The sequence below is a fragment of the Panthera leo genome, chromosome A2, assembly GCF_018350215.1.
Source record: "Panthera leo isolate Ple1 chromosome A2, P.leo_Ple1_pat1.1, whole genome shotgun sequence".
Taxonomy (NCBI): domain Eukaryota; kingdom Metazoa; phylum Chordata; class Mammalia; order Carnivora; family Felidae; genus Panthera; species Panthera leo.
In genome coordinates, this window is record NC_056680.1 from 96,743,388 (window position 1) to 96,768,685 (window position 25,298).

The 25,298-nt window shown below is 36.9% G+C and overlaps 1 protein-coding gene and 1 long non-coding RNA gene across 4 annotated transcripts in view; one reads left to right on the plus strand and one right to left on the minus strand.

Moving 5' to 3' along the window:
• The window catches only part of LOC122207817, a 67,967-nt gene extending 59,252 nt beyond the window's left edge, over positions 1-8,715 (minus strand). For 2 of the 3 annotated variants that reach the window (XR_006197023.1, XR_006197019.1), the window contains exon 1: positions 8,421-8,715. This is a non-coding gene — a long non-coding RNA (uncharacterized LOC122207817). Of the gene's footprint in view, positions 1-6,482; positions 6,562-8,420 lie in introns of all 3 variants that reach the window. The other variant, XR_006197021.1, reaches the window with a different exon arrangement.
• A 337-nt stretch (positions 8,716-9,052) lies between these two features.
• Positions 9,053-25,298, plus strand: part of CASD1 (CAS1 domain containing 1) — a 51,350-nt gene continuing 35,104 nt past the window's right edge. The window contains exons 1-3 of the mRNA XM_042918016.1: positions 9,053-9,295; positions 17,247-17,343; positions 18,134-18,254. Coding sequence (XP_042773950.1) covers positions 9,163-9,295; positions 17,247-17,343; positions 18,134-18,254 — 351 coding nt within the window. The 5' untranslated portion in view covers positions 9,053-9,162. The remainder of the gene's footprint in view (positions 9,296-17,246; positions 17,344-18,133; positions 18,255-25,298) is intronic.

The window sequence follows — 25,298 nt, forward strand, 5'->3', positions numbered from 1 at the left end:
CCTGCCACTTCTGCAAACCAAAAATGATATCTAAATGTCACCAAAAAGAAAAATATGCTAGTTAAAAAGGCAGAATTTCATGATGGGAAATGTAAGTATATGTTCTGTGTGCATAGAGTAAAAAGATCTATGAGTCATCTCCTGCAACCCACTAAGTGTTTAGTTGAAGATTGCTCTTTATCATCTAGCTAGATGGCAATTAGAAGCGTGTGAGACAAAGTATCCCTTAGGAAAAACTGGCTCAAGAATAAATCATTTAAAGTGCTTTACAGACGTTACCTAATATATTTTCACATCCCTGTGAGCTACGCAGCCATACACAAAAAGCGATTCTAATTTGTTTACAGACCTTCAAAGGTGATATAGTGTAAAGTGGAAGGCCAAGATGAGACTAACAACATTAGACTTACCTGAGGCCTAGAGCAGTTTCGGCCATTTCAGTTGAAACACCACTAAGTTAATTAACCTCTATTGTTTTCCTTAACCTGCTTAATGAAAATGTCAGTACCATTTGGGCCAGAAGGCTGTGAAACCAGGCAGGTCATTTAGAATTTTTTTTTTGTTCAAGCTGCCCCAATCTGATCTGATCAATGGTTAACATCTTTCACCTTAGAAACAGTAGGAGATATTCATATTCTCCTTCCCTAAGGGATAGGGTGCCTTTTAAAAAGCAGTGAACTGTGAATTTCCAGCTAATTTAAACAACTCTTGTACAGAAAGGAGAATTTGTCTCAGCCTTTGAGGAAGACCTAAGGCAAAATAATTGTTACACTACCATCCCTCTCCCCTTTATCCTTAAAAAAAAAAAAAGTGTGCAACTTGGAATGAGGGGAAGATGCATTTTTCTGTCCTCAAGAGAGGGTATTGAGAGTGGTGGCTGCAGCAGAATTTCACACAAGAAAATGTAGTATATACTGTATTTTCTGGGTTTTAATTTCTAAACACATTTCAATGCAAACAAAAAGCAACTGAAAACAATGTTCTGATCATCTTTCCAAGCTCATTCCCACTCCAGTCTCCCCATGTCAGTAAATGGTCCCTGAAGCCATCAGTTGCTCAAGCCAAAAACAGAAGTCACCCTTGGTTCTCTCTCCTCCTCATCTCCTACATACATCAGTAAGTGTTGTCTATTTTGCTTCTAAAGTCTGTCTCCAATCTGTCCATTCTTTTCTCGTCTTCTCTGATTCCACTTTTGTCCAAAACAGTGAAGTGAATGGGAATCCGATGGTAGGGAGTGAAGAACTTTCTCAGAAGTACAGATGTTTGGGAAACACTACAATTGGAGTGGAAGAAAAGGAGATAGAAAAGAAGCTGAAAAAGTGGGAGAAAGAGAATACAATTGGGATATGCAGAGAATTTAGACAAAAAACAGAGACCTAAGGTTGATTCTCAAGCATTTCCCAATCTGAAGACAAGAAGGACAGATGTGAACATATGGTGCACTCAGGATGTGTTTCTTACATTTAGACTATTATAACACATATGAAAATTTTACCTTTTACAACTTCCAAAGGATTATTGAGAAGATTTTTGTGTAATTTTTGTCAAGGTGAAATCTTTTGGCTAAAAAAAAATGATGTAATGTAATAAATAATTGAGTAACACTTTAGAATTTCTTATTCTTTTTTGTATCAGTTTTGGAATACTTGAGTAAATACAAATTGTATATTTGGGTTTTGTTTTGTTTTGGGTATACTCAACTTGATCAAAGACTCCAAAGACCAATATTCAAATTCACTGCGACAGAAACAAGCTTTAAATGTCCTGTAGGAGATTGTTCACTTGTTCAGACAAGCCAAAATTCAGTTTGGAAAATATTGATCTACCCCATACTCTCAAAAATTCCTAGAAGAAAAGTGCCTCAATTTTTTCCAGTGTTCTTCATTAAATGACCTTTAATTTGGATTTGAGAAACATTAATATTTATTAAGCTCAAGTCATAGTCATGTATTAAAAGATAATTTTTAGAAGAAGATATAGCAAGACTTTCATACAGATATAAAATGAACATGTGTCAAAGCTTTTCTTTAATTCATTAATTAATGAAGGAACCAGAAGATATTACAATTGGTTCAAAGGAGAATTAAAAGAACCACACATATATGGCATTAGGAGTGGTGAAGTAAATTTGCTTAACAAATGTTAAACTTCAAAACTGCTCAATATCCACAGAGCAATAATCAACTGAATCCCAATGAGATACAATTTGCATTTCTATGGACAAAAATCATTTGCATTACTATAAGTATTATATAACTTGGAGCAATGTAAAATAACTCAAAGACAATAAAAGATTCAGAGACCTGATAGAATCAGATAATCTGGACAATGCCTAGTTTTCCATTGAAGACAACTACAATATCTTGGTCCATTTCTAAGTCTTTCATAAGTTTTCTCTACAAATAATACAAAAAGTACTAACTCCCTGTGCCCCAATGCATAAAATCTAGAAGGAGAGGAATGAAGAAGACAAAGATAAACATAATAACTGAATAGATTATAAAGCACAGTGGGATATATCCCAAAAGACTGAGCTGGTAATTTCCCAAAACACACAAGTATGCACAAGTAAAGAAGATATCTGTTTTGACTGGACAGGGCCTGTGTTGAATGCATACTTAAGCACAGACAGGAACAAAGTACTATGAGAAATCAGAGAAAGGAGTTATATTCCCATAAGGAGCCATGTGCTTACTTTATGGAAGAGGCAAAATGGAGCAGGCTTTAAAGGAGAAAGTTCTTTTGATTGTGGTAATTATTTCACAGACTGTGCATATATCAAACCATCACATTGTACACTAGAAATATAAACAATTGTATCTGTCAGTCGTACCTCAATAAAGTTAAAGGGGATTGGGGGGCGGGGGGGAAGAAGACAGGTTTTAAACAAGTAGAATGTGAGATGCAGAGAAAAAAGTATTTTAAGTTAAAGGAATAGTAAGAGAAAAGTGACAGATATATAATGTTCCTGGCTTGTGGGATAGCATGGTTGAATGAAATGAGAGCTAAACAGAAGAAATGGCAGTTTAGGCCAAACCACAAACAATTCTAAACATGTTAAGAGGCTGGGAATTCATTGTGTCCCAACAGGGAACCACCAAAGTTTTTAAGCAGGGAAATGACAAGACCAAATATAAGCCTCAGACAAGCAACTCTAGCAGCAATTAGCAAAAAAAGAGATTGAAAGGTGAGACATTAGTGGAAGGAATTCAGTGGGAATCTTTTGCAATGATTAGGTTGGAACCTGAACTAGAGCATTCTAGGGAGGAAAGAGCTTTGAGGAAGCCAGAATAAACAGGATATGGTGATTCAGTAAGTAAGTGATTTGGGGTTTTTGATGTGCACCCGATATCAGTTACAATTTCAGCATGCACTCCTCCAACTAATGCATATTTATTTAGTTATAAAATATGTACTGCTCTACTAATGAACTAATATTATACATGTAATTTGAAACATTCATATGTGCTCACAAACTTTTTTTTTTTTTTTTTTTTGCTCTTAAAAAGAGTGATTTAATTCATGTTTGGATGCTTAATTTCTAAATGGCTTGTTAATTTTGATGGCTTCGTATTAGTAATAACTTTCACCTCAAACAAGATTTATGTATTTTACAACAAGATCTATGGTTTACAATGAGCAAATGAAAATTCTCACTTCAAACAATATTGATAACTTCAAGATTTTTTCTGATTTCTTACAGATTTAAGTTGTCCATATCTATGAATGTCATGGATGATATATAATCTACATATATATCTGACATATCCATATGTGGGTATATAATAAATTAAAACCATGTAATATAACTGATGAAGAGTTTGTATTAGTTATAGAAGATTCCATTCTATATATTCTTGTTTGCTAGTGCTTTTATTTTATTTTATTTTATTTTATTTTATTTTATTTTTTGTTTACTTATTTTTGAGAGAGACAGAGCACAAGCAGGGGAAGGGCAGAGAGAGAGACAGGGAGACACAGAATCTGAAACAGGCTCCACACTCTGAGCTGTTAGCACAGAGCCCGAGGCAGGGCTCAAACCACAGACTGACAGATCACGACCTGAGAGGAAGTCGGTTACTTAACCAACTGAGCCACCCAGGTGCACCACTAGTGCCTTTATAATTAGAATCATCTTTAATTCCCATTCAGCATAGAGATTTTTAATGTCACTTTCTATTTTCTGAGTTTAAGTGAAAGTAGATAATACAATCTGTGAATCCATTTGCTAGGTTCATAGGCACAATATGCTTAAAGTAAAAAATTAAGTGAGCCATTGTTGATCTCTTCACAAATGTGAATTCCCACATTCCCCTCAGGATTCCTCTCCAAGTGCACTTGACATGACTCTACATATAGACCAAGTTAGAGTACTGATGTACTTATATGAAATAGTAATAAAACCCTGTTTTACTGTAGTTAGGAATGTTGAAATAACTTTCTAGGCCTAAGATGAGCCATTCCTGTTCAGGGGTGCCATAACAACAAACCAAAAGTTAGATTGTGTTTCTCTAAATGCCCAACCAACTTAACCAGAAATGCAGTGAAGCCAATTCCCAAAAGCAAGCTAGCTCTGGGCTGTATACTTATTTCCTTGTTTCTTCTCATGCCAAAAAGGTTGACTATGTGACTCCAGCCAATCAGATAGTTTCTTTTTTTTTTTTCTCTCTCTCTTCCTTGTTCTTTATTTTTAATCTTATAAAAATTCCCAGGGGCACCTAGGCTCAGTCGGTTAAGCATCCGACTTCTGCTCAGGCCATGATCTCACGGTCTGTGCTGACAGCTTAGAGCCTGGAGCCTGCTTTGGATTCTGTGTCTCCCTCTCTCTCTGCCCCTCCTCCACTCGCACTCTGTCTCTCTCTGTCTCTCAAAAATGAATAAACGTTAAAAAAAATTTTTTTTTTAACGTTTATTCATTTTTGAGAGACAGAGAGAGACAGAGCATGAACGGGGGAGGGTCAAAGAGAGGGAGACACAGAATCTGAAACAGGCTCCAGGCTCTGAGCTGTCAGCACAGAGCCTGACGCGGGGCTCGAACTCACGGACCATGAGATCATGACCTGAGCCGAAGTCGGCCGCTTAACCAACTGAGCCACCCAGGTGCCCCCCCAAAAAATTTTTTTAATAAAATAAAAATTCCTTGACTTCCACCCCATTTTGCAGCTCTGTGAAGGGAGCTTCATGAGGTGTTGAACAAAGTTTGTTTTTATCACCTAAATTGTCTTTTAAAATCATTCCTAATGGAAATTAACTATAAATAGAAGTTTTAGCACTTTATTCTGACTATCAAATGGCTCATCTGTGATCACACCCCCCAGTTGAAAAACCTTACTTCAGATTAGGCAGAGGAGAAAGATGAGTCAAAGATTAGCAGGCATGACTTGAGGATAGTGGTGTCAATAAACTAAATGGTAAACATAATAGGATGGATGGTCTTGGAAGGAAAATAAAACTGGTATTCAACACACTGAGCCTGAGGTACCTTGAGATACTCAGTGAAGCTATCCCTGAGATATGTAAAAGAGGTCTGGAGCACATGAGAGAAATCCAAGTTGCACACATGGATCCAGTGTGATAGCTGAGGCCAACTTGCAACATAGGTTTCCCAAGAAGAAAAAGTAAGCAAACAAGAAAACTCTGAAAAGTACTTCCATATAAGGGCTTTGAAAAAGCAAGAGGATTCTTCTTGGAGATGCACAGGAAAGGAAAGAAGAGAGACAGAAGGATGTAGTGGCACAGAAGTCAAAAAGAGAAGATTTTAAGAAAGCAAATATTCCAACAATGCTGTGCAGTCAAGAAGGATACAGCTAATATAAAGACATTGGAATTGGTAATTTAGGATGTGGTTGACATTTGAAAGAGTGGTTTAAGTAAAATAATAGGAGCAAAAGTCAGTTTTTGAGAGCTTAAAAATCAATAACTAGTAAGAAAAAATGGGAACAGTAACTATAGATTGTTCCTTTAAGAGGTTTGATAGGGAGAAGAGAGATTATGTAGTGAGTTAAGGAAAGCACTTTAAATAGGAAACATTTGAGCTTATATGTAGGACAAACAGTGAAGAGGGAAAAGTTGAAGGTAGAAATAAAGAAGGGAAACTTATGAGACCAAGTTCTCAAATGAAATAGTATCCCAAGGCATGGATGAAAGAGATAGCTTTGGGAAGAGGAAGGAGGAATTTTTCAGATCAGAAAAGAACTATAGTTAATAATACTGTATTCCATATTTCAAAGTTGCTAAGAAAGTAGATCTTAAAAGTTCTCATCACAAGAAAAAAACTTGGTAACTATGCATGGTGACTGATATTAACTAGACTTATTGTGGTGATCATTCTATAATACTGTGTATATAAATGCTGTCATAATGTTGTACATCTGAGATTAATATGTTATATGTCAATTTTACCATAATAAAAAATTAGATCAGTATAAACAATATGAATGGATACAGTGAAGCAGAAACAGTTTATACCAGAAGATTCTCACCTCAAAACTGTGCTCCTCCTGCTGCACTGGCTGCTCCATTTCAGTCTCTTTTTCCTATCTACTTTGTCCCTGTGACCTCCTGTGGTACAATGGCAAATAGACATTTGGAAAGAAGAAGAAGAAGAAGAAGAAGAAGAAGAAGAAGAAGAAGGAGGAGGAGGAGGAGGAGGAGGAGGAGGAGGAGGAGGAGGAGGAGGAGGAAGGGGGGAAGAGGGATAAAATGTGGTTGTTTTTGCTTTGCTTTTAAGTAATGCACAGTTTAAGGCATTCCTATCAAATGCTTTCTCTGTTTATCAGTTTATTAGGGTTGATGTAACTTGCAGAGCATTAGTAAACATTCTGGATGGTTTAGGGATAGGCAAATAAACATGGAACCATGGTCTAGTTTTTAACATCATTAGATTTGGGCTTTAAAAACTTCAGTCTGGAAAAAAAAAAAAAGTTCAGTCTGGTTAGAGGTGTGGCAGAGAGGTAGAAAGATTGGATTTTTGAGCCAGAATTGAGGAAGACGAGTTTTAAAAAAATGGGAAATTTGGGCAAGAAATCATGCCTTAACCAAGGCAACAAGAAGATGGAGAGGAGGCAGTATATTTGAGAGTTACTTAGAAAGGAGAATGGGAGTGGAGCCAATGGAGACCTCAAAGTCAACTCCTCTTTCTAGATACTTGTCAGAGAAGGAAAGAGAGATGGAAAAGTAAACACACAGAAATACAGAGTCCAGGGATGTATTTCCCTAAAAAGAGAAACTTCCTGGTGGAAGGGAAACAGGAGAAAGGGAGAGTTTAAAGAAGACACAGAGAGAGGATGATTGACATAGGGATGACTGATGGAGTCATCAACACCCCAAGAAAGGGGGACAGGAAGAGATTCAGAGGAGAGGAGAGGGATTAGCTTTAAACTAGAGGGAAGGAAGAAAGAAGTCCACAAGCTATTTACAATATTTCAGAAAGCCTTCTGGAAATTGCAATTAAATAAAATGTCAAGTTTCTTTACTTTTGGCAGGCATTAAATCAACCCTGCAGGCTAACACTGGTTATCACACGCTGATCAGAAATTCTAATTTGCTGTTGATGACATCATAGAAATTTCTAGGATGTTATTGGTGGACCATATGCTGTTAGCAGAGTTACTTATCTGGTTTTTACAATATCAGATTTAATTCTTCCAGCATGTGATCAACCTTGGATCAGAAGAGTGACAGCCAAAATTAAGCGACCATTTCCAGGGAACAGTGCCTAGTGTTTGTACACTTATTTAACTTTATTGCTTATTAGCATTACATCCATGACAGTGATGTATGTGATTTCATTTAAGTGACAAAATCTTTCAAGATATGGGGTCCATGGATGAAAACATAATAAAAAGAGTCCTTGGATGAAAAGAATTGGGATGACAAGATCTCAATAGTCCCTTCAAACCTAACATTCTATAATTTTAAGAGGGGCTCATGAACACGAGTTCAGGAATGGCTAAATGGGAAAGAATACTTGAAAACACCCCAACTAACCAATGACTCACTTATACAAGGCAAGTAGATAGGGAAACAGTAAAAAACCATTCCCATCTGGGGGCAGCACAGGAGAGACCAAAAAAAAAAAAAAAAAAGTTGGGTGAGGGTAACAAGAGCTTAACAAAAGCAAAGGCATGCTTGCTTTATTGATAACCACAAAAACATTAACCATCTTTAGGAACAGGAATGATTAGTATGAACACACGTTTTAATGTTTGGCGTATCCACCTACTAACCTCACGTAAATACAAATGAAGACTGAGGATGTTTTCTCCCCGACACCTGCACTAACCTAGGTTCCTTCCGTACCTTGTACTCTGTACTTCAGTGTGCCTTTGCCCACTGGAACTGGGCAAACTGAGGAATTTTTTTAAGTTTCAAAAGAAATGGACCAAGAAAGTGAGTTTAAGAGTTGAAACTGGTCTTACCCGTGGGTTGAGTGCTAGGGCTATCAGCGGTTTCGACATCTGGCAAGCACCTACGATCAGCCAGACTGACCAGCTAGCTTGACCATAAGCCCCTGGGACGTCGCATCCAGCTGGGCAGGTTCAGGGGGGTAGAAAGGTCAGGAAAGGGTGCGTTGCGGAAGGAAGAAGTGGAATAATGTGTACTTTTCTTCCGTAACTGTAGTTCTGTTGCCCCAACCTAGACTCAGGTAGTGGCCAGTACGACAGGAGAAAGCCCCAGAGCTCGCTTTCCGGCTAGGTCGGACCCCTCGTTCCCTCTCCCCACATCCCCATGCCCCTGACGCTGCCGCCGCCCGCTGGCGCCCATGACCCGGTGACCCCAGAGGGCCATCAGGAGCCCGTGACCCCGGAGCACCGGGCATCCGGACCCCCCTCGCAGGCGCAGCCGCTATTAAGGCAGGAGGCTAAAGGGGAGGAGGAGGAAGGGGAGGAGACAGGCGTCCAGGGCGCCTGGGGAACCGCCACCGCCGAGCCGGGGTGGCGAGTCTGGGGGAAAGCCGCCGAGGCGGCCGCGGCCGAGGAGGGCCAGGTGGAGGCCCGGGGCGCCGCGGCGGCGGGGTCAGGCTCCCCGGCGGGAGGCGCGGGTGGCGGCCGCGGGAGCTGGCGGCGGCTCCTAGCCTGGCTGCGGCGGCCGCCCCAGTGCTGCCCCTGTGCGGCGCCCCTTCCTCGCTCCGCCGCGCACTGTTGTCATGGAGGAACCAAGATGGCGGCTCTGGCCTACAACCTGGGCAAGCGGGAGATCAACCACTACTTCAGCGTGAGGAGCGCCAAGGTGCTGGCGCTGGTGGCCGTGCTGCTCCTCGCAGCGTGCCACCTCGCCTCCCGCCGCTACCGAGGTGAGCGGGCCCTCCCCCTGCCCGGGCCGGCCGGGGGAGGAGGCGACGCGGCGGCTGGAGGCCGCCCCCCTCGCCCAACACACGCCCACGCTCACGCGTTCGCCCGCCCGCCCGCGCGCCGGGCCGGCGGGGGAGGCGGTGGCCCCACGTGCCCCCAGGTGGCCCCGGCGGCGGGCCGGGCGCCCGAGGCCTAGTGAGCGGACTCCAGTGAGGGCCGCCCCTGGACTTGGGCCCGTGGTCCTGGCGCCCCCCGAGCCGCCCAGCGCTGCGGTCGGGCAGCCGACCCGGGTCTGGCCCGAGTTGCTGCCGGGGTCCGAGCACCAGCGCGAGCTGGGCCGAGGTAGTCGCGCCAGGCCCGGGGCTCGAGTGCAGGAGGGAGGCCCCGCGGCCCTCGGGGCGGGGTGGGGGGGGGGTGGGGGGGGTGGGGGGGACTAGCCCGGGCCGCCGAAGGCGGAGGCCGCCCTGCAAGGGGACACCTCTGCCCGGAGTTGGGGTCGTCGATTTCTGCGCCCTAGGGGTCTGGCTCTTTCGCCTTTGTTTAATCCGGCCTCTGCCCTGTACGGCTAAGCCGAGCTGTTGTTGGACAGCGGCAGGGGCCGCCCCATTTTCCTCTGCCGCGGGGGCGACAGCTGGCAAAGGATGCCCTTGGCCAAATGGAGGAGGTGTCACCCAGCCTCCGTGATTCAGAAACGTTTAAAGGGTTCTGATTGCACACTTTTTACAAATTAAAGACAGTGGGGCAGATATTTGAAGTTCTGGCTTGACAGGAGTCGAGGTGGGCAGGGAAATTAACGTTGGAAGCAGTTTGCAAAGAGGCCTTCAATGTGGGTTTTGAAATTGGTGTAAAGGGGAAAGGAAATAGGACCTCCGTATTTCAGAACGAACTATCTTTCAGTAATCAAGGGGTATTTACTTGTCCTTGTTGATTGATTTTTTTTTTTTTTTTTTTTTTTTTTTTTTTTTTTTTTTAGTTTTGTGTTAAAATGCCACTAGGAGAGAGGCTGACAAGCTGAGGGAAATTAATAATGATAGGATCTCTTATTTTTGGCTCTTAGTATTATCGAAACCATTATCTGGACAGCTCTTGGTGACTGTGAGATTAATTGGTCAAGATGTAATGTGTAATGGACAGGTGCACATTTAACGCTGTTCCCATTTAACTTCACACTACTTTGGCAAAATATCCAGTAAACCAGGTACAGGAATCTGAGCTCTGTTTTCATCCCAGGAGATCTTTCAAAGTGTAGGACATTTTGATCAGTTTTGCTGCCTTGTGTTCTCCAATTCTTGAGGATTAAAAATCTTATACTCTAGTACCATAATGGACGAATAGGTCTTTATATGAATGCACTAAATCGATTTTAAAAGAGAAATTCTTTATACCCTTTGGCCTTTTCCCTTCAGCCTCCTATAGATCACAGCCATGTGATCTGGCTGGGCTTTGGTTCATCTGCAGTGTCTGTAACAGAAGTCAGACACTTTGATGTACAAAATAAAACTAATGTTTTATAGTGTCGATGCATTAATTTGTGGTCATTTTGAAGAAAAATTTTTAACTACTATTAATCATTTTATGTTAGTTTGGTATAAGACGACAGTAATCTAACTCGATCTTGTCTATAAGATGACAGTACTCTAACTCGATTTTGTCTCTGTGATGGTGGTGAAGGTAAATGTTGTAACTGATGCTATAGTGGGAAAAGTAAACATCTAGTCCCCCCTCCCTTTTTTTATATTGTGCGTTTATCTTTTGATAAGCTTGGATGATTATTATATTTAGATTATATATTTCATCCTTTCAAAATCTGTCATCAGAAGGGAAAATAGAATGTCAGATGGAACCTTATGAGTCAGTGTGGCAATCTGGGGTTGTTTATAAAGCCTCCTGCAGAAGCTAGTCATCAGCTTCTGTAGGTGCTTCAGTGCCTTGAATGTGAAGCAGTACACCTGGTGTGTGTACTTGCCCAGACTGAATGTCAAAAACTTGAGCCAGAGACTGTTTGGGAGGAATAATGATCATACCAGGAAGTTTTTAGACATCCTCATGCTTTGGCAGTGTCAAACTGAGTGAAATGTAGCGCCCTTGACACAAAGATGTCCCTACGCTTGAATCACAATATCATAAATCTTTAAAAATAAGTAAGGACCTTATATTAGATACAGAGGTTTAGGCTTTATATTAAAAAGTGCACTGTGTCGGTATGAGTTTGCCTCAGGCAAGGTAGAGTGAATACAGTTTGAATATATATATACAAACTATAGGAAGTAAAGAAAGCATTATATACAACAGAAAGTAAAGCTTGGCAAACACCACGTGATAACATTGAGTACTTGTTATATGTCAATCACTGTTCTACTCAGGGTTTTACATGTTGATCTTCTTTTGTCCTTCCAGCCATTCTATGAAGTAGATAAATTATCATATATCATTCCTCCCCACCCCCACCCCCCATTTTTGACATCTCTGTAATCAGGATGAATTTTTAAAACTTTGTTGCAGGTCAAAGTTTAATTGATAGCATTTTTCTAGTGTTACATAAAATAATGATGTGTCTATATTATAATCAGTCGTCTTAGATCCAGCGAATTACAGTATTATTTACATTGTAAAGATGAGGCATGAGGGGTTAAGTTGCCTAAGGACACACAATTAGTCAGTGACTGAGCTAGGATTTACAACCCAGTTAGTTAGTCTGCCTCATGCCATTAGGTTATAGACTGCCTTTCTCAGAGCTTCTTAGGCAGTGGTGATGTATAGAAGATGGAGTGAGAAAGCATTTTCCAGAGGGAAATGGGTTAAATCATTTAGAAACACTAATTCAGCCTCACAGTACCAGCCAAGAGTTTTCCCCTTCTTTTTCCAGTAAAATAATTTTCTGAAAGTTGCATGTGTACAACTTCAGAATCTGACCAGCTTACTTTTTATTACCTATGTTTATCTTTTTCCTTCTTCTAAACTTCAGGCTCACAGTCTAAATATGCTTTTCCCTTTTACATATGTCAGATACCTGATTTTCTCTGCTTGCAGTGACCCCCCTCCTTAAAACAGTACAGATTTTCCTTTTTTAGGGTCTTTCTTTTTTAGGGTCTGGTTCAAATGTCACCACCACAGAAGTAAGAATTAACAATTCAGTGTTTCTATAGAAGTTAGTACATACTTATGTTATATTGTAATAATTTGTATCCATCTCCCCCACACAAACTATAAGCCTCCAAGGGTATTTTATTCATCTTTAAATCATCAGAGTTTAACACACATTAGAAACTCCATAAACAATAACTGGATAAATAGATTTTCGAAGTCCTTATTTTTCTTATTTTTTGAAGTCCTATTTTTCTCCTTTCATTTGGTTCTTTTGTTTTTTTATTATTTTTTTTTTATTTTAAATGTTTTTATTTCTTTTTGAAAGAGAGCAAGACAAAATGTGAGCAGGGAAGAGGTAGAGAGGGAAACACAGAATCCGAAGCAAGCTCCAGGCTCTGAGCTGGCAACACAGAGCCCGACGTGGGGCTCGAACTCACGAACCGTGAGATCATGACCTGAGCTGCAGTTGGGCGCTCAGCCGACTCAGCCACCCAGGGGCCCCTGGTTCTTTTGGCTTTAATTGAATTTCATGTTCTAATAGCATGTTCTGATCTCAACTTTACAAAATAGAGGGGTTTTTTTCATTATTAATATTTTTATATAAAATATAGAAACGTTTTAAAAAATAACCCTATTAACTATATGTTTTTTAAATATTCTCAATTTCTAAAGTTACTAAATCACAAAATGTCCATTTCTATTGTGATTATAGATTAAAAACATCATTTCTGTGACAAGAGGCCAGTATCAATAGCCTTAAGGGTAATTCCAATCTGGACAATTTTTAATTTTTTAATTGATAAAGTAAACTTGTCTCAAATGCTTTAAGTTTGTTGAAATCTAATTCCTTTCTGTCACCAGGCCTATTAAATGCAAGTATTAAGTATTATTGCATGTTTTGGAGAAAAGTGAGTTCAAAGCTTCCGAATTTTAAGAAAGAAGCAACTCTAGGTCTCTTAGCCTTTTCTTTCTTTGCCAGAAAGATCCTGATCTATAAGATGCCACTTGTAATGTAGGCATTCCTAGTTTGTCAAAAGAAAAATGTAAACAGTGATTTTTTAGCACAGACCAAAGTGTAACCTTGCTGAATTTTAGGCAAACAAAATATTTTACAAATCATATTAAAAACTTTATGATCTAATATTTTCATGGTTGGTAGTAATAAACAGATAGCTTTGGTAGGATGATTCAGCCAGTCTAAAGGTGCAGTGTGCCAGAGATATTCTATTCAAAGGAAAATATAAGCTACAGTTTATTTAGCATGTTAGATATTTTCTTTAGCAGTTACATTTGTTTTTCGGCTTTTTAAAAATTTGTCTTTTTACTTATTTTGTTTGCTTTTAGTATCTTTCTAACATAGAAAAATCATGTATAAAAACCCAAGACTTTAGATTGACAAACCAGAATGCTTATGGTTAAGGTAATAGAATGAAGAGGAAGACACAGCCATTCATCTAGATAATCTAGTATTGGAGATAGCTGAAGTAGATAATTCTTTCCCTTTAGTTGTTTTTGTTTGTTTGTTTTTTGTTTGTTTTTATTGTGTTCCTAGCTTGATTTATCTGAGCACTTGGCAACTTGCATCTCACACTGGTTGTTTTAAAGCAGCTATCAAAATTATATGAGGCAATTGAAAATAATGACTGGGATTTTTTGTTTTCTTTTGTTTGGAGGTTTTTCTGGGTCAATTTTGACGGGGAAGTATGTGCCAGCAGATATTTACATATACTTAGTATGCATAATGAAGATGTGGCATGTTAACTTATTTTAACATCTAGATTACATTTAGTGATTTGATCCAAAAGTATTTCCTTCTCAGTAAAAGAGAACTTGTGTTTGAGTGTGGAATTTTGTGGGAGTTTTCTTTTCTAAATTAGGTTAATTTATTTTCAGATGATAATAGTAGTTATTATCACCAGTATTTTTATTATTTTCCTGACAAGTATAAAAAAAAGTCTCTTGCCTTTTCAGTTGCCTGGTTAGTTCTTTTGCTTTTCTATAATTCTTTATATTAGAGTCTCTCTATTAAAATAGCAGTGCAGTTTCTGTCTTCTGACTGAGCCTTAACTGATATAATACAGAGAGTATTAATGTCAGATACAAGGATTACTAAAAAAAAAAAAAAAAAAAATTGCATCATAAAATATATTAAGAAGAGTTATCACCAACTAGCATTCGTTAGCAAATTAGAACTTTCTTTCCTGGAAAGACTAGTAGTCTCTAAAGAACTATGTTTATAGTGTCTTTTGGTTAGTGACAGCTTCAAATCTGTTTTGCTGTTTTTTTGTTTTTGTTTTTTGTTTTTTTGTTTTTGTTTTTTGTTTTTTTGTTTTCTAGTTTGGGTTCATCAGTTGAGAGCTGTTATTTCCCACTGGCTGAACTACTGAAAAACAATGTGTGAGTAGTAGTATCGAGGAAGAAAAGAACTTTGCATTTTAAAACACATTTTCTGGTGGAGAAAGACTGGTTATTTTAAGATGTTTTGGTCTGGTACTTCCATCTCCACAAAACTATGTTGATAATTCATATAGATGGTTAACAATAACAATCCCACATACTGTAGATTGGCCAGGGTGTGTTTCTGTTTAAAGTTCTACTAACACACAAAAATCAAATAACAACAACAAAAAAAAAAAAAAAAAGGAAGGGAGAAAGAAAGGGAAGAAAAAGTGCACAGAATTAATACCGAGTTATTTGCAACTTTTTATAACTTTTTTAGAAAATAGATGATACTAACTTTTTACTTAGTTTATAAATATTTAAAGAGGTAGAAATGTTGCAAATATGGAATTTCCATTCTAATTTTAAACATTTACTAGATTTTTTTTTAAGTTTATTTGTTTTGAGAGAGCAGGGTACAGAGGCAGAGAGAGGGAGAGAATCCCAAGCAGTCTCCACACTGTCAGCTCAGAGCCTGTCATGGGGCTCGATCCCACAAACTGTGAAATCATGACCTGAGCCAAAATCAAGAGTTGGACACCCAACCCACTGAGCTAACTAGGCACCCCTTTACTAGATTTTTAATAGTATTTTACTGTAGAACCATTAGAAAAGAATATAGCAGAAGGATTTTTTTGTTTGTTTTATTATTTTAGAGAGAGAGAGTGCAACCTGGGAGAGAGGGGCAGAGGGAGAGAGAGAATCCCAATCAGGCTCCACTCTCAGATTGGAGCCACACGCAGGGCTCCATCCCACAGCCCTGGGACCATGACCTGAGCTGAAATCAAGAGTTGCATTCTCAACTGACTAACCACCCAGACACGCCCAGATGGATGTTTTTAGAAAAATAACTTGTGTGTTCCTATAGTCTTTTCTTTACTCCTTCTTGATTATTTATGTAGCTTAATTTTGTTTTTGAGAACTAGAATTAGTTTTTAATAATTGGAAAAAATTAAGAACTGATTATTTATAGTTTCCTTAGAGAGGTTATTAAAAAAATTTTGAAATACAAAACAAAAAACCTGCGCAGCCTACATATACAAAATTGCAAAATATACATATTGCAAAATTTTAATAATTGATATTCTGCTTTCCTTATCCAGTTTTCTACCAACACTACAATGCAGTATTTTCACTTTCCCTTCCTGCTCTATTTTAGAATTTATGACACTGAAATAACAACACTTTCATTATTTATGCATACCTGTCTTGTATTTGTATCACCTTTTATCTGTATATTGACCAGATAAATGGATAACCAGACTGAGAAGAAAGATGTGTTCTTCCACTTTAAATATCTTTGGGTTTTCTCTTTCTCCACCCTGAGTGATTCAGTATCATTTTTGTTCTGTAGAGTTTCGTTATCCTGACCTTAACGGTCTGTGAAACAAATAGAGCTTGCTGATGACTCTTCATAAAGAACCAGAGATTAATTTAAATAATATGTGATTTAATTATATTATTCGAAATGTCTCATTTTTTCCCTTATCCATTTGACATATTTGGACTTTTTTAATGTTTCCAACTCCCTTTTAAACTCCTTCAGTCATTTCAGTTAGTGTATGATAAAATGGCCATGGGAAATAGGGTGACCACCTCCCCACTTACATAGGACTGAGAGTTTCCAAGATGTGGAACTTTCAGTGTGAAACTGTGATAGTCCCAACCAATCTGGGAGGAGCTGGTTGGTCAACGGAAAAGAAGGGGAGAACGTTAAGAGAGGTAGACAGGCTGAATATTAAAAACTAAAGTCTGCATTTGTTGTTGATACTGATCCTATGTACCTTCAGCCACCATGTAGCTAAAATAGTTTTATGTTACTTTGTAAATTATAAAAGGATGAAGTTTTAGTGACCTCAATAAGAAGTTCTTGAATAAATCCTTTTCTCTGTTTCCACATTTACAGAATAGGGATAGCATACTTCCTCACAAGAAAGTCGTGAAAATCAGGGAGTTGGTTTAAAAAATATTTTAATTACTGTATTTCCAGATGTGCAAATGCACCATACGTTGTAATAGTTGAATAGGAAGACATTTCCAAAGTCTTCTCTCTTATTCCTTAAACTCTTCTTTCCCAGCTAGGAGTGGTAAGCAGGTTTAAGGGCTAGTTTGAGGTTGAGATGATGTCCCTAGAAAGAGAACCTGAAGCAGAAGGCACTGCCAAAGCAGTGAATGTAACATTTGAGAATTAGGAGTCTCTTCTATCTTCTATAGTGAAGTATCTGTCATCAGTGGTTCTTCTCCTCCTGAATATTAATGTATTAATATTTACTATGCTTCTCAGGGATGTATAAATAATGTATCGAGAAGGTACAGTGAAGCATAGAAAACTATGCTTTCTGATCTCAGAGAGCTTACATGGGGTCAGATAATCAATGTACAAAAATATAACTATTGTTTACAATATTGTTTGTTTAACTGTTACAGGCAATGATTCATGTGAATACCTTCTCTCAAGTGGCAGATTTCTTGGAGAGAAAGTTTGGCAACCTCACAGTTGCATGATGCATAAATACAAAATCAGGTAAGTTTTCTTACTTCGTTGTTTTTTTCTTTTCTCAGATAGGTCTTTTTTTTTTTTTTAATGTTTATTTATTTATTTTTGAGAGAGAAAGAGCACATGCATGAGTGGAGGAGGGGCAAAGAGTGAGGGAGATACAGAATCTGAAGCGGGCTCCAGGCTCAAGGCTGTCAGTGCAGAGCCAGACATGGGGCTCAAACTCATGAACCATGAGGTCATGACCTGAGCTGAAATCAAGAGTCAGACGCTTAACTGACTGGGCCACCTGGCACCTCTCTAGGATAGGTTTTAATAACGAGTGGAGAAAGGTTGATGAAGCAAAGGAAATACTACATGGTACTTCTCTATATGATGGTAGAGAATTGCCAACAGAGTGTGGAGGTTGGGGTGAGTCCAAATGAAGATTCCTGCCAAAAGCATTAGGGGAAGAATTTTCTCCAAGCTTCTTTATCTCAGGTGAGAGATAATCAGGCCCAAGGCAATAAATAGCCCTTGAGAGAAGGACTCTAGCTTTAGGACCTGGATAGCTACCTTGTCGAGTTATTCTGAGATAATGGATATAAAGCACTTAACATACTTAGAGTACATATTAAACACTTAATAAACGGGGGCTGTGAGTATTGAGAGTTAGTTGATCATCCATGGGCTGGTTGATTAAACAAACCTAGCCACCTATTTCTAAAGCAACGTGAACTATATGTATAATAATCCTGCACTACTTCACAAACTGTGCTTTGAAATGCCAACATGCTGATTTTACTTATTGTAATTAATGTTTCTTTGTTGATTTCAGTGAAGCAAAGAACTGTCTTGTAGATAAACATATTGCATTTATTGGAGATTCCAGAATTCGTCAGTTGTTTTATTCTTTTGTAAAAATAATTAATCCCCAATTCAAAGAAGAAGGAAATAAGGTAAAACTTACCTATTTTCTTTATTGTTTTAGAGGTTAACCACCTGAATAGTTATAGGAGGAATGTGTCTTTTCATAATAACAAAAAGAGTGATAAAAGTTTTATTACTTTGGTTTTGGGAAAGGTGGAAGGAAAAAGGGACGATGGGGAATATCATAGAGAACATAATGAGGAACATAAGAAAAGTGGTGGCAACGGATTAGTAAACCTTTTATTACCTGAAACTTCTAATTTTCAGAAATGATAAGTTCTTTCAATGGAAATTTTTTTGAGAATTCCTTACAACAAAAACTAAGAGCAAATATCCCTTATTCTTCTTTTCATATCTGCCATATTTCTTTTCAGTCTCTTTAAAATAATAATCTTGTAATCTTTTAGCATGTCTTATGTCTTGTTTCCACCACTTATCATAATTCATGGTATTATTATATAATCAATGTAAGTTTCATCATAATGGCAACATGTTATTGAATGGATATGATGTAATATATAATTTTCTTTTTTCTTCTTGTACTTTTGTATTTTTTTTTACTTTTGCAATTTAAGAAAGGACATTCTCAATTACATCTTTGTGTGAAAACTTTGCTTTTTAAATTATTTCTGTAGATGGAATCCCTGCAATGCAAATATTAGGTTAAAGAATCCAGTTTAAAAAATATTGATTATATTGCTAAACTATTTTCATTTATACTCTTATTGGCAATGCCCATCAAGACATAATTTTCTGCAACTGTACTGGCACTGGGCAATTATGCTATATAATTAAAACAACAATGCAACAAATATCTGCTACTTTTATAGAAAATTTCTGATTTTATTTTTTAAAATTTATTTATTTATTTATTTATTTATTTATTTATTTATTTTAACGTTTATTTATTTTTGAGACAGAGAGAGACAGAGCATGAACGGGGGAGGGGCAGAGAGAGAGGGAGACACAGAATCTGAAGCAGGCTCCGGGCTCTGAGCCATCAGCCCAGAGCCCGACGATGCGGGGCTCGAACTCACGGACAGTGAGATCGTGACCTGAGCTGAAGTCGGACGCTTAACCGACTGAGCCACTCAGGCGCCCCGAAAATTTCTGATTTTAAAAATATATCTTTGAAAACTAGCAAGAATGGATCTATATATATATATATATTTGTTAATTAATTTGTTGATTAGTTAATATTTTATGAATCATCATACCTTTCTTTTTATACATTTTTTAAGTGATCCAAAGTTCGAATCCCTGTCTTCAGCTGTGTATGATTGGGAGTGGGCAATAGCAAGGAGAGAAAAGTGAAATGCAAGAAAGTTCAGAATTTTAGGGGGAATAGCTCATGATTTTATGATGAAAATCTGCCTGTTCACCTCAACTTGCCCTGTGGTAAGGAGTTAAAAAATTAGGGACTTCACAGCTAAACATCTAGCCACATAGTAATGATAGTAGTGGGTGCTAAATTCCTGGGAACTGTTCTTTGTGAGAAGAATCCATCAGCTATTAGAAATTTTGTCCACTAGAAAAGGCTAGTATAGATTTTAAATCTGCATAATGGAAAATGATAAAGTCAATTTTTCATTTAATTTGGTATCTGTAAATGTATTTTTCATTGGTAATTATATACATAAAATTATATAGAAAATTGGAACTATTGAATTCTATGAGATTATCACAATTTAAGGTAAAAAAACTTAAGTGAACTTCTAAAAAGTAGAGAGATTTCTGACTTCAAAGAAACACTTTTAGTATTTCTAGGCACAGAATAGTGTGAATTTCTGAAAATTGGAATAATAGATTTGGCAACAATTAGTTGATAAAAACTATAATGGTTTAGTTTATAGCCCAAAGTGGGCATAATATGGTATATTGTTTCTGAGCCCTAGTTATAACACCTAGGTTTCCAATTTTCATTGTTTAGAGGTGCCCGGTTAACCCACAATTATCAAACCAGATACATTTAAGTGTATATGCATTCTAAAAAGAAACAAAGACAGTTTGTCGTAGACATTTACTGAGAAACTAGTTCAAATTGCTAGTGGAGCATTTGCCAAAATGTATTTTACTTAGTTCTCTTGTCTCTGAACACCTTGAAGACAGAGATTATATATTATCATTGTTATTTTTTAAATACATGTCTTATGCCTCACCCAGTCTGGCACATTGTATAAGCTGATTATTATTATTATTATTATTGTTTTAGCCTCGGTGTGGGTTAGTTTGGGTAGAAGTATTGAAGATAGTTCTTTGTTTGAATTTTTTTCTTTTCTGTGTTGAGGCAAAAATAATTTTATTTTATTTATTTATTTTTTTAAAGTTGATTCATTTTTGAAAGACAGAGAATGACCAGGGGAAGGGCAAAAGGAGAGGGAGACACAGAATCTGAAGCAGGCTCCAGGCTCTGAGCTGTCAGCACAGAGCTGGATGCTGGACTCTAACCCACAAACCATGAGATTGTGACCCGAGCTGAAGTCGGAAGCTTAAATGACTGAGCCATCCAGGCGCCACAAGGCAAAAAGAATTTTAAAGAAGCTATAGAGCAGGACTTTTTTCAAATTCTATTTTGTAGATTAGTTCTGTAGAAGCCGTGGTCAAATAAGTTTGGGCAGCACTAGATGTTATATCCCCTTTTCAATGATTTTAATTTAGGCTAGGATGTTAAAAACTTGGACGTCTTGCAGTAAAACAACAACGACAACAACAGCAAAACTGTGTTGCTTTCAGCTGGAGGGCAAACTAGATACTCTGGGGGCCCCTTCTACCTCAAACTAACTAGATCCTAGATTTAAAAAAAAAAACAAAAAACTTGTTGATGTGTTTCTAGACTTTGAGGAAATGGGACACACTCCCCCCAAAAGGAACAAACTATGATTCAAACCAGAGATGGGAACAATAATAGTAGGTACTCAGTAGGGGTTCAGGCTGACCTGAAGACAGATGCCAAAGGCTGCAGTAGAAAACTAAGCTTTGGGCCAGCATATTTCTCAGTAGTAATATTGGAAGCCAGAAGACACTAGAATAATAGCTTTAAACTTCTGACAGAAAGTAAATTTCAACCTCGAATTGTATTGTGTATCTAGCATACAATGTCTATTCTTGAAATTTAGAACATTTTCAGATAAACAAAAGTGATGAGGGTTTACTGCTAGATAGACTTACAGTAAAGGACTTTTTAAAGGGTAAACTTCAGGAAGAAAGGAAATAATTCAGAAAAAAATGATCTGAAATGTAAGAAGCAGTGGTTAAATAAAATCCTAAACAGGTAAATCTAAACAAACACTGTCTATATAAAATAATAATTCTTTTTTACATTTTACAAAAAGACTGTATTAAAGAACTAGCCAATAATAGCTTGTAAATCAGAGGGAGATGGTCAGTTTTCTAATGTCCTCTTTACTCTCTTACTTCAGAACTTAAGTTAAAGATGATAGTAAAATTTCAAGAGCAAAGAATAAAGGAATTAGGATGTGTGAATTCCAAACCAGAAGAACAAAAAAATTAAAACCAAACTTATCTAATGCCAAATATATGTGCCATACATACATACACATGCACACACACATATATGCTCACACACATACATTCATATGTATATATACAAAAATATATGTACATGTGAAAATCAGTGTTTATATATATTCCACATATATAAAAAAACCTATGTATGTGTGAGGGAGCTAGAAATCAAAAAGTAAAATGGTAGAAACATTTATAATCAAAATAAGGGTAGCAGTCTAAACTTGCCTACCAAACAGATTTTCAGATTGGTTTTTAAAAGAACTTTCTGCTGCTTCAAAATACATACCTAAAACAAAAGGATATGGAAGGTTGTAATTAAAAATGAGAAAAGATTTATTAGACAAATACTTATTAAAGAAAGATAAGTCATATTAATGTGAGACAATAGATGGTAAGGCAAAAAGTATTATCAGGGATACAGATACGTTTTAATGACAAAAGTTTCAAATCACTAAGATTTTAAACTCATGCACATGAAATAAATTAACCTTAAAATGTATAAAGCAAAATTAATGTGATTACAGTGAGGAGTTGACAAATCCTTCATCAAAGTGAGAGAATTGCTCACTGCTCATGCATTTAATGATAGGACAAGCAAAATTACTAAGCATATCTGATTTTATGAACTTACAGCTCAATACTTAAAGAAGACACTAAAAAATAAAAGAATATATTTTTTCAAAGTATATGTGGAACCTTTTTTGACAACATGTTGGGCCATTAAGCAGGCCTTGACAATATCAGAGAATTGGTATCGTTCTGTCTCTATGAGATTAGTTCCTTTATATTCTAACTTAACCTGATAAAAATTCTAGATGCCTACAGTAAATATCCCTAATAGTGAAATGTTAGACACATTTATGTTAAACTCAATAAGAAGAAAAGGCTGCCCATTATTGCTGCTTCTGTTCAGCATTATATTAGAGGCCCTTAGCCAAGGAAAGGTAAAGATGTAAAGATTAGAAAGAGATAGACTCAGAATTTCATATGATACAATTATATACAAAGAAAACTCTGAAGAATCTATAGAAAATTACTAGATGTAATAAAAATTTCAACAAGATAGTTGATATTAAGATAAACATACAAAAATTAATTGTAACTCAATAAAGCTGTTAAAAGTGAATTGCATACTGCACTCCAGGAATATAGAGTTCAAAATACTTAAAATATACTGTATACAAAAGTAACAAAAACCATGTAGTACATAGGAACAAGCCTCGCAAACGTGGATGATTTCTGTGTACAGAAAAAAAATTTTATGTAAACAAAATTTAAAATGATATAATTAAATGGAAAATATATACTATATTTTGGAATGAGAAGAATCAATATTGTAAATATGTCAGTTATTCCTAAATTGATCTGTAGGTTCAATGTAATTCAAATAAAATCCTAACAGGATTTGTTGTGGGACTTTACCAGTTGATCCTAAATTTTATGTGGAAGGGCAGTGGACCAAGAATAACAACAACAGATCTGAAGAGCAAGGTGGAAAAGACTTATCTTCCAGTGTCAGGACTGATTTTAACTGTGTTGTAATAAAGACAATGTGGTGTTGGTAGAGCTAAATCAAGAAACCAATCGAACAGGATATAGAACTTTAAAACTTTAAAATGCATGCATATACAAAGACTTAATAAATAACAGAGATGCCATTAAAGATCCCTGGAGAAAAGAAGGTCTATCTAATTAATGATCTGAGGCATCATTATGGTTATGGTTATACATATAGAAAAAAGTGAAATTGGAAGCCCTACCTCACACCATCAAGTAAAATCATTTCTAGATGAATTTAGACTTAAATGTGGAAGCCAAAACTTTTAAACCTTTAGGGAAAAAAAATGCAGGGGAATATCTTCATTACTTCAAGTAAGAAAAAGTTTCTTACATAAGAAACAAAACATGCTAACCATAAAATAAAAGATGGATAAATTCACATGCCTTAAGATTAAGAGTATCTGTTCACCAAAAGATACCTGACAGAAAAAAGCTAAGCTACAAACTACAAGATATTTATAATATACATCCAAGAGATGTAAGGAATCACAAATTAATTAAAAAAAAAAAAAGACAACCTAATAGAAAACAAAAGGGTAAAGGCATGGCCAGTCATTTCACAGAAAAGAAAACATAAATCCCAGCATGAATCTAAAAGATGTTTAACTTCATTGGTAATCAGGGAAATTCAAATTAAGACCATAGTGAAATACCATTTTATACCTACTTAAGTGACAGGAATTAAATTTGACAATGGCAAAAAAATATGAAATCTGACAAGATTTATTAAAGACTCTGTATCTGAAACTGTTGATGAAAATATAAATTATTAAAACGCTTCAGAAAATAACTTACATTATCATGTGAGGGTAAATATTTGTATGGCCTATGAACCTGTAGGGAAACTCTTACTCGTGTAAGAGATATGCACAACAGGGTAACTGTCAGTGCTGTTTATAATCTAGATTTGGTGTGTTTTATCAACCAGCCTAGACTCTACAAAAATAATAAATATAATATTTGATATATATAAATATGATAAGTTCATTGATGTATGAAAGTTTTAAAAGGCCAGGAGATGTTCTAGATTTAAAGAGTAAAGAGACATGATAAAGAGATATGATTTTAATTGAATTCTAGATTAAAATAGAAGAGCTATAGAGAGGGGTGCCTGGGTGGCTCAGGGTCAAGTATCCCGACTTCGGCTCAAATCATGATCTCACAGTTCATGAGTTTGAGCCCCATGTCAGTCTCTGGGCTGACAGCTCAAAGTCTGGAGCCTACTTTGGATTCTGTGTCTCCCTCTCTCTCTGCCTTCCCCTGCTCATGCTCTCTCTCTCTCTCTCTCTCTCTCTCAAAAATAAACATTTAAAAAAAATTTTTAAAAAAGAGCTATAGCGAGGAAAAAAGAAGAGAGTGGAAAATTTGAACATGGACTGTATATTAGATTAATATTTTATCAATGTCAGATTTCTTAGGTGGGATTATAGTATTGAGGTTATGTGAAAGAATATCCATGTTCTTAGGAAATACATGCTGATGTTTTTAAGGGTGAAATGTTATGTCTGCACTTTACTTTTTTTTTTTTCCAATATATGAAATTTATTGTCAAATTGGTTTCCATACAACACCCAGTGCTCATCCTGCACTTTACTTTTATATGGTTCAGTAAAAGGAAAACAATGTATATGTCTATGCAGAGAGAGACAAGAAGCTGGTGGAGGAAATGTTAACAATTCATAAAGGGTATTTGGGGTGCTCATTATAATTTTGTCAATTTTGCTCTAAGTTTGACATTTTTCTTTTCTTTTTTTTAAGTTTGACATTTCTCAAAATTAAAAGTGGGAGAGAAAGCCAGTAACACTAAACAATATATCATTAAAGGATGCATATACATGTGACAAAACTATATAATAAAAAAGAAAGCAAAATACAAACAAAATTCAAAGTAGTGAAAGGTCCACATAGGTCATTCAGTGTGTTGGTAGTGCTCTGATTTCTGCGATGGACTCATGAGTGCTTATTTATTTTTACTGTGCTTTGTG